Source organism: Alosa sapidissima, chromosome 4 (genome assembly GCF_018492685.1).
Source record: "Alosa sapidissima isolate fAloSap1 chromosome 4, fAloSap1.pri, whole genome shotgun sequence".
Classification (NCBI taxonomy): domain Eukaryota; kingdom Metazoa; phylum Chordata; class Actinopteri; order Clupeiformes; family Clupeidae; genus Alosa; species Alosa sapidissima.
The window spans coordinates 35,301,896-35,319,173 of record NC_055960.1 but is presented as its reverse complement, the minus strand read 5'-3'; the positions used below and the strand labels follow the sequence as shown (position 1 = coordinate 35,319,173).

At 49.5% G+C, this 17,278-nt stretch overlaps 1 protein-coding gene across 4 annotated transcripts; it reads right to left on the bottom strand.

Annotated features, from left to right (window-relative positions):
• Nucleotides 1-4,739: 4,739 nt before the first annotated feature.
• On the bottom strand, nt 4,740-16,385 carry dyrk3 (dual specificity tyrosine phosphorylation regulated kinase 3). Of its 4 annotated transcripts, none has more exons than XM_042090933.1 (3): nt 16,244-16,385; nt 13,463-13,578; nt 4,740-9,333 (listed from the first exon to the last, which is right to left on the bottom strand). In XM_042090933.1, exons 2-3 carry the CDS (start codon nt 13,544-13,546, stop codon nt 7,681-7,683), a joined length of 1,737 nt encoding a protein of 578 aa, XP_041946867.1. In that variant the 5' UTR covers nt 13,547-13,578; nt 16,244-16,385; the 3' UTR covers nt 4,740-7,680. The 4 variants fall into 4 exon arrangements, with proteins under 4 accessions (XP_041946867.1, XP_041946866.1, XP_041946864.1 ...); XM_042090932.1 differs by having other exon boundaries at nt 16,202-16,370; XM_042090930.1 differs by lacking the exon at nt 16,244-16,385 and adding an exon at nt 14,899-16,186.
• Between the last annotated feature and the right edge of the window lie 893 nt (nt 16,386-17,278).

Sequence of the window (17,278 nt, the reverse complement as noted above, 5' to 3'; positions counted from 1 at the left end):
GTCTGGTCTTCTGACAGCGGAGTTCTGAGATGCTGTGCCCTCTGTGGAGTTCTGAGATGCTGTGCCCTCTGGTCCAGAACAGGGCAGCGGAGTTCTGAGATGCTGTGCCCTCTGTGGAGTTCTGAGATGCTGTGCCCTCTGGTCCAGAACAGGGCAGTGTGCTGCACCCTCGTCCTGCGTGTGGAAGTGGGCTCTCCTGCAGAATGGGATCCGATAGGGGCCATGATTAGGAACTGTTGACACAAATAGGATCCACTCTCAGAGCTGAGAGTGAAGAGAACTCTGTGGCCGAGGTGCAGACACTGGCATGTGTGTGAGCGTGAGTGTGTGTGAGCGTGAGTGTGTGAGAGCTGAGAGTTAGGGGAACTTGTGGCTGAGGTGCAGACACTGGCGTGAGTGTGTGTGAGTGTGAGTGTGTGTGAGCGTGAGTGTGTGAGAGCTGAGAGTGAAGGGAACTCGTGGCTGAGGTGCAGACACTAGTGTGAGTGTGTGTGAGCGTGAGTGTGTGTGAGCGTGAGTGTGTGAGAGCTGAGAGTGAAGGGAACTCGTGGCTGAGGTGCAGACACTGGCGTGAGTGTGTGTGAGCGTGAGTGTGTGAGAGCTGAGAGTGAAGGGAACTCGTGGCTGAGGTGCAGACACTGGCGTGAGTGTGTGTGAGCGTGAGTGTGTGAGAGCTGAGAGTGAAGGGAACACGTGGCTGAGCGTGAGTGTGTGTGAGCGTGAGTGTGTGTGAGCGTGAAACTGGACACAAGTATAGTATAACACACACACACACACACACACATACAAATCTGTTTTCTATTTCCCTGGACACAACTGATATCATAAAACACACAACCGGTCTATTCTCCACCAGCTTATTGCATTACTCTTAATGCAACTTCAGATTGTTGCTAACAAACGCGGTATTTACGAGTCCTGATTAGAGGGAAATAATAGGCAGGTTTGTTCTCTTGACTGCCGGACAGGATAGGAATCCTCTGTGTGTGTGTGTGTGTGTGTGTCTTTTCATTTCTTTTTGAATGTCAGGCAGGGGAGGGGGATGTAAAAAAAGACAGAAAATATCAGCTGAAAACAGCCTAATTGAATCCACATGCACTAGATTATACCTCCCAGGTCACAGGAACTACTTGCAAAGTGATTTGATTGGATGCCTAGTAAACATACGCAGCCCATTGAGGCACGTCAGACTTCAAACAGCCTTCCTGTTGATGCCTCTCTTGTGGCAGTCGGTCCTATACAGATATGTATGTGGATCATGAACTCTACTGCTTGCCTCTCTCTACTCTCTCTACAAGGTGACACGGAATCCTCCGTCTAACTCGAAGGCCACAGATGGAAAACTGAAATAGATTCTGATGTCACTAATGTGGTATGTAAGCACGTATGCAGTCTGGCATTAATCACACGTGCTAGGGGGTTTAGATGCAATGCTCTGAGATGATATCTAGGCTAATGGCGTTCTAGGCCGTACACCGATTAAATGGAAATTAATCCCTATTTTGGGCAATTTAAGGGCCGTACATTAGATTAGATTAGATTCAACTGTATTGTCATTTAGCAGAGTACAGGTACAGAGCAAATGAAATGCAGTTGATATCCAACCAGAAGTGCAAAGAAGCATTAAATAAAGTGCAGGTTCAGTACAGTACAGTACAGTCTGTGCAGTTATGTAGACGATAGAGATTAATTATGTACAACAGTGTATATATTAGATAAATATAAAAGTTTTCCAGATGACATCTACAGTGACAGATAAGGAGCATAGAGGGTTATGTACAGAGTGTATCGATAGACATTCTATATAAATAATATATACATGTAATATGTATATTGCACAGGTTATGGAATATAAAAAAATGATATATTGTGCAGTTTTGGGTGTTAGCAGTGCAAGGGCATTGATGAAACAGTGCAGGAGTAAATGTAGCGGCTCCTACACACAGTTGCGTGCATTGCAGTGCTGGAGACGCATCCCATTCACTTTACATGGGCTCACGTCATCCGTTGCCGAACTGAATTGTGGGTCTGTTGCGTCGCGTTGCTCCCGTCGCTCGCGTTGAGAAGTTCAGCTGTTGCTGCACCGACAGACGGCACCAGCCAATCAAGCCAATCGACGGACGGCACAAACCAATCAAATTACGGTTATACTTCAAGTCATTTGCATAGCTACCGTCGGGAACACCCACTGGCATGCGTTGACTGAACGCAACTGTGTGTAGAAGCCGTAAACAGATAAACAGTGCAGTGCAGCCAATGTAAACAGTTAACAGTGCAGTGCAGCCAATGTAAACAGTTAACAGTGCACTCCTCTTCTTCTGAGACTATGTTACATGTATATGGTAGATAGATAGATAGATAGATAGATAGATACTTTATTGATCCCCGAGGGGAAATTCAGGGGACCCAAAACACGGCAGCCATTTTGCGCCAGAACACTCATTAAACACCAGCTTGAACAGCAGACTTGGCATCTGGCTCTGGCTGACCAGTGTGTGTTTCTGTGAGAAGGGATATTAGTGTGTATCAGTGTGTGTTTCTGTGAGAAGGGATATCAGTGTGTATCAGTGTGTGTTTCTGTGAGAAGGGATATCAGTGTGTATCAGTATGTGTTTCTGTGAGAAGGGATATCAGTGGGAACAGCAGTAAAAACCAAAGTGGGACACTAGCCAGCCTGCTCTGGCCGGTTAGTGTATGAAGGAACAGCTCTGTGTTATGGAGAGCTGAACAGCAGAAAGTGGGAGAGGAGCCCCTTCGTCTCGGCCTGGGCAGCCCTGTAGTCCCTTCGTCTTGGCCTGGGCAGCCCTGTCCTGGGTCCCCTCCAGGTCTGAGGCCGAGGCGGTCAACTTTCCACCATTAAGCGCGGAGCTGCTGTAGCCTGGACGCCAACGACTCCATGTTTCCTACAGCTGGTCCAGACGCTCTGGGTGACCTCAGCGCATCACATCACATCACATCAAATCACAGCACTCCACATCACATCACTTCACAGCTATAGACTGTACAGTCTTTGATCACAGCGCTCAACATCACAGTGGTGTGATTGTTGTGAGCTGTTAATCTGGGGCTAAACTTTGAGCTGAGCATTGGGTGGTAGGTCGAGCCCCTCATTTCCTCATGCTCTACAACAGTTACATTCCTCATGGTGACAATTATAGGGCAGTGTTTCCCACAGAATTGAATTCTATTTGTGGTCGTAGGTTTGCAGAATTAACTTGAATGCAACAGTTTTTAACAAATTAGCGCAGCGTGGTTATGATGCTAACCAGTTTTAAGCACAATTTAGTACAACCTGGAAAATCATTGTGTGGTGGTCAATGTTGATATTGTGGTGGGCCGCCACAAATAAGTCAATGTATGGGAAACACTGTAGGGGGATGCATTGGCTGGTTTTGATTATTGGAGTGGTTACAACATCCCCAAACTTTACATCTATTCTCCCACATCATGGTTGTTAGCAAGCTCGATAGCCACTGCTTGCTAGCAGCGCTTATAGTGGTGTGGTTGGTAGTTGAGCTGTCAATCTCGGTAGGACCCCGTGTCGGGAAAGCCCAGAGTCAAGTGTTAACGCCAGAGCACCGTGTGAGCGTAGCGTAAGCTTCACCACGGCGGTGGGGTGAGGCGAGCGCGAGGGGGTAATGTGCCCTGCGGGCGAAACTGATGCCCAGGAGTGGGCAACCCAATGGGGACCGTGGGCAAGGGCACAGAGATGGCACGGCGTCGGCGGGACATTCCGCAGCTCTGTAATGCCCACGAGGCGCAGGGTGTGTCTGTCGCCCCAGGGGTAGAGCAGTGTGACAGGGACGCGTTTGCAATGCAAATACATCACGTCACGTAAACACACACACACCAAAACCAGCTGTCTGAGTGGAAAGAAAATTGTCGTTGGGTAAACAAATGAGGTTTTACTGCTCATATGCATAAACAATCCCCATAGAGGCTCCATGTAGTCTGTTTGTGTCTCTTACATCTGTGTGTGTACACATGGGACAGTTTCAGTTGTGTCTCTTAGACCTGCGTGTGTGTGTGTGTGTGTGTGTGTGTGTGTGTGTGTGTAGGACAGGTTCGGTTGTCTTTTAGATCTCTGTGTGTGTGTGTGTATTCACACGTGGGATAGGTTCAGTTGTCATCTCTGACCTTCTAGTGAAACAAAGACTTCAAAAGCAGCAACAGTGTGTCAACAAAAAGGGACCTCAAGCAAACAGTTCAGAACACACACTCACACACACACACGAAAAGAACTCTCAAGAACAGAGATAAATTCATGTTATTGACTTTTATTTTTCTTTAGAAAAAGAAAATAACTAATACAAGCTCATTTGGTTACTTTACACAATTGTCAACATCATTACCCGAGTCCTTATATACGTTTTGATTTTCTCATGCTGCGAAAACCTGGCCCAACCATTTACTAACAAACCCCAGCAAGGTGGGAGGGAATGACATCACACAGCTCTGTTTCCCTCCCTGGCCTCCCGCAGGTAACACATGGTGCTTATGGTGAAGCGGTACACACTGTACTCTACACAAGAAAGAGAAATAAAGAGAATTAAAGAGGACACAAGAGGAAGAGCTACGGAGGAGTAGAAGCGCAGAGCTGGAAGAAGCGAGCTTTCAGCCCCAACGGAGTCTGATCAAGTGTGATTGGTAGAAGGCACAGGATAGGACGACCGCTCATGAGAGAGAGGCCCTGTGTACCATGAAGAACGAGCGAGAGAGAGAGAGAGAGAGAGAGAGAGAGAGAGAGAGAGAGAGAGAGAGAGAGAGAGAGAGAGTGAGTCTACCAGGTGCTTTCAGCAGGTCTTTCACTTGAATGACTGAGGCTGAGGTCTTGTTTTGTGTTTTATTATCGCAGAGGTGCGCTGCCCACAGTGGATGTTCCCCTCAGTCTCCTGAACCACACACTCCCAGAGACAGCAGGAGTGTGATCTGGCCCGGACGCGGGCCAGCTCTGGTGTGCTCCTCCTGCCCTCCTGCCCCCCCCCCCACCACCACCACCCTCACCCTCACCCTCGAACATGCTCACCTCCTGTGGTCCACCCAGAAAACTGACCCAATGATTTCAGAGAAGCTGACCCCTCCGGACGAGGACCCGATCCGGCTGACAGTCAGTGGCTGGGTGAGTGTGAGGAAGTGGGTGGAGCTTTGATAAAAAAACAATGGGTGTGGCTTTGAGTGGGTGGAGCTTTGTCAAACTGTTCAAATGTGTTGGTCATTGTTTCTTTTTCCCTGATGTCCAGCTCAGGAGGTTGGAAGCACCATAATCATCAACTGTACCTGGGAACCCCTATTACTTCTGGAATATATACACACACACACACACACACACACACACACGAGGGAGGACACCTGAGAAGGACTGCCTGTGGACCTAATGACAGTGACGCCGCTTTCTACGAAGCCTTCACATGGCTAAACGCTCCCTAAAAATGACCCTCTGTTGAACTCTGACCCATCCAACACACTTAACCTTGGTCCACAGATCCAACATGGCGTCGACCAGAGGGTACAGCATAGCTCGGTTTCCACGGTGATACCCCTAGTCACTTGTGCCTTTTAGAAACTACTATTCTACCGGCATTCAATGCTCAACTCTCTGCCACAAAGACGTGATTTATAAAATAAAAAAAAAGGAGAAAGGAAGGCAGTGACTGACTTACCACCTACTCTCTACACTCTCATGTCAACATGAGCTAGAAGACCACAACTTCACTTCCTCAGAGACAAAAGAAAAGAAAAGAAAAACACCAGAGCAACACTTAGCAAGAGTGCATACTTATGAGACAGCCATCTGACCGGACTGGACAGACTGGAAGTGCAGCGGAGCCCTTGGTGCTGAAGAGCTGGCTACTCCAGAGCTGAGTAGCGTTAGCACGGCTACTGCTACTGCTAGCCCCAGAGGACCTCTCTCCCAGAGCGGGTGGCCATCTTTCCTCTCTATCTATCTCTGTCCGGCTGAGAGCGAGAAAGGGAAAAAAAAGCTCTCCACTCTGCTGCTGCAGGGAACAGAGAGAGTGGGGGATGGGCAACTAGGTCACAGCAAGAGACTGCCACTGCCACACACACACGCAAAACCATCCCAGCAGGCGACACTGGGAGTCTACCCACTATACCACAATGCGTCCTGACAGCAGGCTAGCAGGCAGCTTTGGAGCTTTGGAGCCCACCTGCCCTCGCTGACCCTGGCAAGGTGACCCCACAAGGTGGAGGTGGGGGGAGGAGGTGTCAGTCTGTCTGGCGAGGGGGGGGTTAGCGGAACGGACAGGAATAACTGACTCTTGACCGCTTCAGACCCGTTCTGCTGGACACTTTGTAGCAGGAGCAAGGGCCGGCTGAACTCCCCCGTTACCATGGTTACACATTGCCAATTGGACAGGTTGCCAGGGGCCAGCAGATGGTTTGGGCGCCAAAGTAGCGCTAGCGTGTCTCCCGTCAGCCCGTCTGTCCTCACATTTCCAAGAGTTCATTGCAACCAGACTGACCTGACAACTTCTTTTGCTTTTGCTCGGCACATGGATTGGAGGACACGGGACTCCCGAAATAACCTCTCCATCCTACCCCCCCCACTTACCACCCCCACCGCTAACTACCCCCACAGGTGGCAGGAAGCCCTACCCCCCCCTCCCCCCCACCACCTGCACTCCTCGCTGAGCCCTCTTGGAGCTTGATAGATCACACGCACGGTCTGTTGAGGACAGTTAAGAGTTGCATTGTGGAAACCCCATTAAGAAGAAAACAAGAAACAAAAAGCAGAACATCACCCTCTCACACACACACACACACACACACACACACACACACACACACACACGTGGCTGCTAAGACTAGCTGTGCCCGCCCTGTCCGTCGCTGGCCACCGCGTCGGGGCACGCACGCACACCGCCGGAGACAGGAATAGGTCGTGCCATAACTGTGGCCTGACTCACACTGTAACGCGAGATACCAGGCGCACATGCAAGCGGAGGAGGAGGAGGACAAAAGAAAAGGAAGTGTAAGGCTGACTTCATTGCTAACATTGTGCTACTTAGGATGTACGTTTCACATCACAAAAAACAACCTGTGTACTTTGGGCTAGGGGTGCCTAAAACAAACAAACAAACAAACAAAAAAAACAAACAGTGGCCAAATCATTTTTTTAGGGTTCTAGACGTAACACTTCACCTCTGAGATATTAGTAAGCACACGCAAAAACTCACAGGGTGCTACTAATTTCAACAGTCTGCTGAGCCCTTAGAAGTTAAAACGGCCGGTCAGCCCTGAAGAGGGTGGACAGACGCATAGAAGGTATTTAAAAAAGTACAGAGTGGCTTGACTCAAGTAGAAAGACTAGTGTAAAGGCCTGCTTATGCAGGCTTGGTGCAGATAAACAGCAATACAGGTTTCACCCACATCAACAGCATTCAATTCCAGAGACAGGTGTATAAAAACAACCCTTAAAAACTCACAAACCTTTACAAAGGCAGTTGGATGAAAACAAACACAGCATTGATGAAATGTAGTATAAAACTTTTTTTTTTTTTCTCTTCATGTCCATTTTTTTTTTTGCTTGCTTTAAAACCGTTGAGTGTTAACCACTCAAAACCGTGAAAAAAACAAAAAGAAACAAAAACAAAAACAAAAAAGTCTAAAAACCAACACTACAAGTCCACATCCCTGAAGGGGGTTTGGGGGGGCCAAACTCTACGAGACGAGTTTGGGAAGCACAGTGCGTAGAGGTATGCTCCCGCCCGAGTCGCCCATCATGTTGGTCCGCAGTTTGTTGTTGGCGGGCGCGATGGCCGGGGGCACCTTGGCCATGATGCTGGGGAAGGACGTGCTGTGCTCCGTCACCCGCTTGGGCACCAGCGGCTTCTCGCCCACGCCGGCTGTGGGCACGGGCTTGGGCAGCCGCTTGTAGAGCCAGGGGTGGCGCATGGCCTGCATGGGCGTCATGCGCGTGGCCGGGTCCCAGTCCAGACACTTCTTCAGGAAGTCGATGAACGTCGGGTCGTCGCAGCCCTTGAGCGCCGCCGCCCACTCCTTGCTGCCGGGCGGCCCTCGCATCTTGCCGCGGCGCGAGCGCGTCCCGTTGAGCACCACGGCGCCACTGGCCAGCGTGCTGGCCGAGCAGTAACGCGGGTGGCCCTTGGAGTTGATGAAGTTCTTGGCGCGCTTGGACTGCTCCAGGAGCTTGGGCGGCGGCATGCCCAGGATCTCCATCATGCAGGCCAGCTGGTCGCCCTCGTCCTCGCCGGGGAACAGCGGGTAGCCGGTCAGCAGCTCGGCCAGGATGCAGCCGAAGCTCCACATGTCGATGGGCATGCCGTAGCGCGAGCCCAGGATGACCTCGGGCGCGCGGTAGAAGCGCGACTGGATGTAGGTGTAGACGCGCTGGTGGTCGAAGCAGCTGGAGCCGAAGTCGATGACCTTGATGCCGCTGCGGCCCTGCTGCTTGAGCAGGATGTTCTCGGGCTTCAGGTCGCAGTGGATGATCTTGTTGCGGTGCAGGGCCTCCAGGCACTGCAGGATGGAGTGGGCGAACTTGCGCACCAGCGGCAGGCTGAAGCCCTGGAACTTGTTGCGCTTGATCAGCTCGTACAGGTTCATGCTGAGGAGTTCAAAGGTCATGCAGATGTGGTTGCGGAAGGTGAAGTGCTCCAGCATGTGGACCACGTTGAGGCCGCCCGTCTTGTCCTGCTTGCGCAGGTGCTCCAGGATGCGGATCTCCTCGGCCGCCTGCCGGTGGAAGCGCTTCTCGTTGCGCACCATCTTCAGCGCCAGGTGCTGGTGAAGCTTGTGGTCGTACACCTTGGCCACCTGGCCGAAGCTGCCCTTGCCGATGACCTTGAGGAACTCGTAGCGGTAGGCCAGGTGGTCGTGAGGCACGTGGATGTAGCCCCCCTGGTCGTCGTCGTAGCCGCTGTTGTTGGAGCCGCCGGCCACGGCCTGGATCTTCTTGGCGTTAGGCCCCAGGAAGTAGACGTCGGCGTAGGAGTGGATCTCCTGCTGCTCTAGGGGCGTGAGCTGCTGCCGGTACTGCTTCAGCGCCTGCTCGGGGGTCAGTGACCCCGCCGGCGGCTTGACCGCGGCCTTGGTGGCGGCGGCGGACGAGGAGGTGGTGGTGGTGTCGCTGGACTTGCCGGAGCCGTTGCTGTCCACGCTGCGCTCCTTGGAGAGCGCCGGCTGGCTCTTCACCGCCACCGGAACCCCGTTACCCACGGTGACGGCGGTGGTGCCGTTGCACTGGGCGAGGCCGTTCAGCTTGCGGTTGTACGCGTCCTCGTAGAGGTACTTCACCTTCATCTGAGCAGTGCGAACCCCATGGTGATCCTTCATCATCGGCTTATTCACAGTCTGGACAAACAACAGAAAACAGAGAGACCATTAGCACACTGTGACTTCCCATTTGTGTACTCTTTTGTGAGTGAACAACAAACACTTTGTACTATAGTCCAGTTTAAGAATAACACTTTGTACTATTGACCAGTTTAAGCAAACCAGTCATAATGGCCAACACACAGAGCAATTCCACCCATTAGAATGCTTCTCGGTGTTGCTCTGTGGTGTATTTGGCTAGTGCTTTAACAGATTGAGTGTTATGCAAAGTCTATTTCCAAGAGAGAACAGAGTAAAGGCAGTGTCCATACAGTACAGGGTGTGGTGGGCAAGGTGTGGTCATTGGGCAGTCCCAGCAGGGAGGCATGTAACACTCCACTCTCACTTCTCACTTCGGTACGGAGGTATTTATGACCAAACTGAGGACAGGCGCACAACACTTTGTGACCGTGTGATTCCCTGTGAGTACACCTTGGACTGTGTGTGTGTGTTAATCAACGCTTCATGTCAAAGCTGTACTGGTTGTTATAATAGCGCGCAGTATGGGATTGTGGGCTTGGGCGCACACACACGCACACACACACACAGGGGGCATGAATTAAATGGCACAGACTCATTACAGAGGAGATGGGCTCCTCCAGTGCCTGTATTACCGTCGGCATGGATACAGCGCTGCGTTGGCCAGCCATTGATTAGCAGCAGGTGACCGGGATTTAATCAGGTCACGTGCAGGTAATCAATACCAGGCACATGCAACACTGTAATAACCAGGAAGCCCCCTCAGCTCCACAGACACACACACACACTCACACATTTTAATTATTCATATTACACACACATACACAAAGACACTATACAAGCACAAAGACACACACAACACAGCACACGATTCCTGCTCAGCTGAGTAGAGGCTTCTCTGAGGGGGGGCTGGAGTAGGCGCGGGTGATAGGGGGGGCTGTGGTGGTGAGGGGGGGGGGGGGGGGGTGCGACTAGACAAGCAGGGGATGACAAACTGGTTGAACAGGATGTTCTTCCTCTGAATGCATGAAGCCTGAGGGCCAACCAACGCTACACTGAAGTGAGGCTGGCGACATGGAGAAACGGCCGTCACATACCACTGTTTATCTCACACAAACAGGGCCAGAGAGAATACAGACAAAACTGCTGCTGTGTTACGGATCATCTGTGTTTGGACCCCTTCAACAGCCTTTGCTAATGGAAAGAAACCCCCTCCCTCACCACACACACACACACAATCTCTCTCTCTCTTTCTCTCTCTCTCTCCTAAAGATTACAGGGTAGAGATGGAGATTTATATTTACAGGAACTTAACATGCCGAGGAAACACAGAGACTACCCACAGAATCAGAGCTGGGAGAGTAATGACACACATGCGGAATGTACATATGTGTGTGTGTGTGTGTGTGTGTGTGTGTGTGGCTAATCCATTATCTAGTCCGTGTTAACCTGCCAAATGTTCAAATTAGCCCAAGCTGCCCAATCCTGTTAACAGGACAATGGAGCGCAGAGCTGGACAGTGGACAGTGTCAGGACAAGGACGCGTGCAAGAAAGGAGGTCAGCTCGATACACCACCACCATGAACACCATTCTACTGGGGCGCGCGAGAGAGAGAGAGAGAGAGAGAGAAGGAGAGGGAAAGCGAGAGAGAGAGAGAGAGAAGGGTTGGTGAAGACAGAGAGAGAGAGAGAGGGAGAGAGAGAGGCAGGAGTGGAAGAAAGTGGCCAACATAAGGAGAGGAGAGGAGAGGAGAGGCCAGAACCAAAACACCAAAATAGAATCCTATATGTGCCCAGAAACGGGATTCCACAGCAGCGGGATTCCGCAGGGGCCGTCTCGTCCCGTTTGGGCTCGTCTGGACAGACACACACACACAGAGGATTAGCAGATTTCTCTTAATTCTGGGTGTGTGGTTTTTGTCTGCTTTAGAGAAGAGACTGAAGGGCAATTAAAAGCCATTTACTACTTTAATTGTGTCTGCAATGGAGAACACACACACACACACACACACATAAGTGTTTCCCATACATTGACTTATTTGTGGCGGCCCACCACAATATCAACATTGACCACCACACAATGATTTTCCAGGTTGTACTACATTGTGCTTAAATCTGGTTAGCATCATAACCACGCTGCGCTAATTTGTTAAAAACTGTTGCATTCATGTTAATTCTGCAAACCAACCACCACAAATAGAATTCAATTCTGTGGGAAACACTGCACACACACACACACACACACACACACACACACACACACACACAGCTAATCAAAGCTGCAGGGGCACGCTGTGGTGAGATTACTTATTGAATGTGTGAGCAAGATCTAGCGGTCAGCTATTCTAGCCAGCTCCGGGCTCCCCGCGCCAGGCAGCCATACGACAACAGGCCAGCGCACTCTCACACGCCGTAATGACCAGCGCACTCTCACACGCCGTAATGACCAGCGCACTCCCACACGCCGTAATGACCAGCACACTCCCACACGCCGTAATGAAGGCCATCCATCAGCACACGCCGAGGGGACAGGGACGAGATGGAGAACACACACACACACACACACATCAGCGCACGCTGAGGGGACAGGGACGAGATGGGACGGGGGGGGAGCACGGGGGGGTGTGTGTGTGTGTGTTACGTAACTGTCCAAAGAGCTGGACGAGGAGGGGAATCAATGAGACAGGCAAGAAGCCCTATGGGGGCGCAGCTCCAAAAGCAGAGGGCTGATGCATCCGAGACGGGGACAGCTTGGTCATGGCTGCATTACCCACTGCACAGCGGGGGTGAGGTTAAATAAGGAGGGGGGGGGGGGGGTTAAATAAGGAATGGGTGTGGGAGCGGCCAGCACAGACCACAGGACCCCACTGGACCATGGGTGTGTGTGTGTATGTGTGTGTGTGTGGGAGCAGCCAGCAGGGACCACAGCTCAGCTGAGGATGATGCCCACTCCACCCCACACCAGTTTTTTCCCAAATGTGTGCATGTGTGTGTGTCGTGTGTGTGTGTGTGTGGTATGTGTGTGCCCGGCCCCCGTAAAACCACCAGCAGCAGGCACATGCCAAAGGGATGACAAGCAAAAGCAAGCCACAACTTGATACAATCAGACAAACACACACACACACACAACAATACACACACAAGTCTGACCACACACGACACACACAAAAACAAACAAGCCCAACAAAACTTGACACACAAACACAACACACAAACACAACAACAGACAAACACTTAACACACAAACACTTAACAACACACACACAAACACAACACACAAATATAGAACATGCATACATAACACACACACACAAATATAGAAATGCATACAGTATATGAAAAGCAATGCGGGTGTGACTGGGGAAATGACAAATGGCACACATAACAACTGTGAGTGAGAGTGTGTGTGTGTGTGTGTGTGTGTGTGTGTGTACGGGTAGTGTGCGTGCCTATCGTCCTAGTGCACAGAGCCACAGGAATGACAACTGTGTCATTCTTAGTGCCAAGAAGGCAGAACCCATGCAAAGACACACACACACACACACACACACACACACAAACACAAACACAAACACGTTTTATTTGTTACTGGGTCAGATTTTCAAGTCCACTTATTCCCAACAATCTATTGAGCAGCGCGTCCTGCTCAACTGACTGGCCCCACGAGGAAACCGGTCTAGTGGGCAGCTACACCTCTCCCCTCTCCAACAGCCCCCTCCCAACACACACACACACACACACACACACACACACACACACACAAATACACACACACACAAACACACACACCCGGCCTGGAGAGGTGCCATGTGCCGCTGACCTCTAGGATGGCCCAGTTGGAGAGGGACGCTGGGCACTGGGCTGGAAAGTGTGTGTGTGTATATGTGGAGTTTCTGGGTTGGGAAGCAGTGTGTGCGTGTATACCTGCAAAGTGTCTGTGCTGGGAAGCCGTGTGTGAGTGTGTGTGTGTGTGTGTGTGTGTGTGTGTGTGTGTGTGTGTGTGTGTGTGTGTGTGTGTGTGTATATACTGAAAAGTGTCTGTGCTTGGAAGCTGTGTGTGAGAGAGAGTGTGTGTGTGTGTATACCTGCAAAGTGTCTGTGCTGGGAAGCCGTGTGTGTGTGTACTTACGGAGTGTTTGGGGAGCGGAGGGAGTCCGGCGGGGCTGTGTCCGTTGATGTCGGCGTCCTCGTTCAGGATGTGGTCCGTGCGCATGTAAGAGTCATAGAGGCCGTCCCCATGTCTCGCTGCGTGGTGGAGGAAAAACAGGGGCATTCAGATCAGAGGCCCATCCAAACACATCCACCGAGAAGAAAAATAAATAAAAATACAAAACAAAACAAAAGTGACCAAAGCAAGAGCACACAGGTATGGTCAGGTATCCATGTCTGCCCACCTGAGCTCTGCAAGTGTGTGACTGACCGACTGAATAAGTGAATGAGTGAGTGTATGTCCTTGCCCTGTCTGAGCAATTGGCTAAAGTGAGCAGCTGGACACTCAAGCAGCTTTATGAAAGCCGCAGGGGGCCGCGTAACAGCGCAGCAGGTACATACGTCAGAGCCCAGGCTGCTTACTCCTCCATGCCAACAGTGACAGACTCTCAGGAGGGGATGTGTCCAGAAAGAAGCCCTGCCTGCCTACACTCCCTACGCTAGCAGCCGCTCATTAGCGCTACACAGTCCGTCTGAGAGAAAATGAGTCACACAGCTGCACCCATAACCCAGTCCCCGAGAGAGAGAGAGACAGAGAGAGAGAGAGAGAGACGCATGTACAGTACAGTGCATTAGCCACCCATAAGAATGCAATAGGTTTCAGAGGAGGACAAACAGAGATACATTTGCTCAGTTTTCCGTAGCTTCCCAAAGTGCTTAGATGCTTCCATGACATGCATTCCGTCAGTATTATTAGGTAATGTGTTGTCACTACATATTACCTAATGCAGGTAAATACATTTCAAGACGATTGCATAGAGAGATTTGCCTAGCTGTCAATACTGTCAGGTAAGTGGGATAAAGCTTAAGCGTCTTAATACAGGACGTAACCCATGGAGAGTGTTCCCGTTCATAATCATAAACAGATTCATATACACATGCACATGCACACACTCACACAGAACTGCTGACAAAGGATTGAAGGCTTCTCCAGTGCCCGCACAGAACTTGATTGAGTTCGACGTCGCGCGCGTCAACAGTCGGGCGAGAAAAGTGAAAATGTGTCTAAACTTTCTGTTTGTTTTGTTTACGTTTACGCACCACCAAGTAGCTTAGCATGCTAACAAAGGTGTGATTGTGACATCACAGTGCCGAATGTTAATCGTCAGCGCTTGCCCGAGGGCTTGGGCAACCAGTGTTCGGACTCGCACTGCGTGCACCCGGACAGGACAGACTAGCTTTGTTTATATCTCTTAACACCCCAAAGTACCACTCACAGCAGCAGCAACAGCCAGTATGGTCTCCAAAGGGACACTCAACAATGGTCCTGTAACAAGGCAACCAGGCAAAGTTGTCGCATGCAGGCTAGAAAATGGTGACAATAAATAAGCGAAATGACACAGAGGATGACGTTACCTGCCGTGATGGGACCGTCTGGCTTTCTGCTTAATATCATCATGGCTGCAGTTTGGCATACAACCCAGCATCAAAATAAGTCCAGGATAAAAATGTTGCGGGGAAAGGGATTCAAGTGAAAACTAATTAGAAAACTGGTGCGAGGTGTTCAGAGGGTGAGGGTCCATTTGGATGTTGTGCAAAAACAGTTCGCGTTCTCCCTTTCAGGCTGAAGACACTTTTTGGGGTATGTTCTGTAGAAAAGCATCCCATTAAATGATTGACTGTTCGTGTACAGCAGCAAACCAGCTATGTCCAGTTTCCTCGTTCAGATAATTTGCATGATCCGTTGATGCAGGTCTTCAGATAAGCCCGAGGTTTCAGATAGAATAAACGGCTTGTTGTTAAATTGTTTTCCAAACCCTCAAGGTGAACAAATCAAAGTAGCTAAATTCACCACTGTTTGCCACTTGGGTCACGCATTGACAATTAACTATATCAGCTTGTGTTATCACAGTCTAGATCACCAAAGCTGGTTACTTTTAGTGTTTATGAAAGAACTAAGTTTGACCTATCAAGTAATGGAGGACGAGGGGGAGCACAGTTCAAGGCACTAAGTGGTCTGTGAAAGCTTAATTCCTATTAAATAATGCAGCCCTCATCCAGCTAAATGCTTACTGGCACAAGAGTTAACGTTACTCCCGGGCACTTCGTTTCGATGCCAACAGTGGTCGACTTGATATTATTATATTCAGATCAATGTTATTGAAAATTAGCTGTTAATTAGCAAGAAATCTACAACTGTAAAAATGAACTAGCTAAGTTAGTTAACTTGTCTTCTTCGAGGTCAGTCAGCCGTTATTTTTATGGCTACTCATTTCCCTGAGGGTTTTCTTAGAATGTCCGCTTTGTTTTCAACAACTTTGCCAACACGGATCCATGGACAAGAGATCAGTTTCCGTCAACTAGCAGCTGTACAAAAACACTCGTCCACAAAAGCTCCGCTCCTTAAGGCAAAAATAGTTGAAGTCCAAGAATTATAACGTTGTCGACCCCCGATACCCCGTGCCTCGCTCTGCTGTTGGATTGTTTTATCAATCCACAGAACCATCCCAACAAGGCGGAGAAGTTGACAGCAAATTCCAAGAGAAATCAGTTTTTCTGGTTAGCTATAGCTAGCTGAGTGCTAGACCTTAGACCAGACAGTTAGCTAGCCAGCGACTGCTAACTAGCTTGTTAGCAAGGATAGCTAGCTAGCAAAATAGTCCGTGGTCAGGACTGTTTAAGCGACTTATTATTGCTGGGTAGGCCAATCTCAACTCACGACATTGCGTCCAGATAGGGTGAAGAACAGTGAGAGCCTTACGCAGATGCCTTCAGAATTCGTTTCAGCAATAAACCGAGCCTTCTCAGTCCGTCGTCTCGATAGCATCGGTCCAAATCAATTTGATTCCTTTGCTCGTTGCTAAGAGCGTCTTCTGTTGGCTTCACGTCGCGTCATCAGCCTAGAAAGTGGGGGACGGCATTATGCCGGCCGATAGGGCGTGGTGTGTATTAGATGCCATGAAGGCTCAGCATTACTAACACAAATGTACTAGATATTCTCTCAGGCCATTTGTTTGACTTGTTGTTAAGATATTTTCCTACTAGGCTTTAGTGTTGTCTCATGAAGTTAAGCATAATACAATAAAGCTTTATACACTTCAGGCATTGTTTTGTGGTTTTCTACACTTCATTGTTATACACTTCATGCATTCATAGTGTTGAATCTCCATTTAAAACCTTTTCCAAGTCTGCTGTGTTGGTTCTTAACGAAGTGACAAATACAATTAAATATTGTCTGCCATACTTTCAAGTGTCCTTACTGTTCTCTGTTGAATCATACAATTACGTGGCTTTGTCTGAAACTAGTTTACATTTATGTTTGTGTAGGCCTATTTAGCATCCATATCATAAGAGAGACTACTACTACTACTACTACCAATAATAATATAGTAATATAATAATAATAACAATAATAATAAGAAGAAGAACAACAACAACAACAACTTTGCACTTGGTCATATTCACATTTAATCAGATCTGGAGTTTATCAGACTTTTTAAAATCAGATTTGATCCCCTAGGTCAGGCTATAGTTCAACTTTGATGGTCTGAGTGGCAAAGAGAAGATGGCATGGCTGTGTTTACCCATGTCTACTGGTGGCATAGAGAAGATGGCACGGCTGTGTTTACCCATGTCTACTGGTGGCATAGAGAAGATGGCATGGCTGTGTGTACCCATGTCTACTGGTGGCATAGAGAAGATGGCATGGCTGTGTGTACCCATGTCTACTGGTGCACACATGAACTGCACTGCAACGCTACGGAGACAGTAGTGAGTGCTATTCATAGAAGCCTCA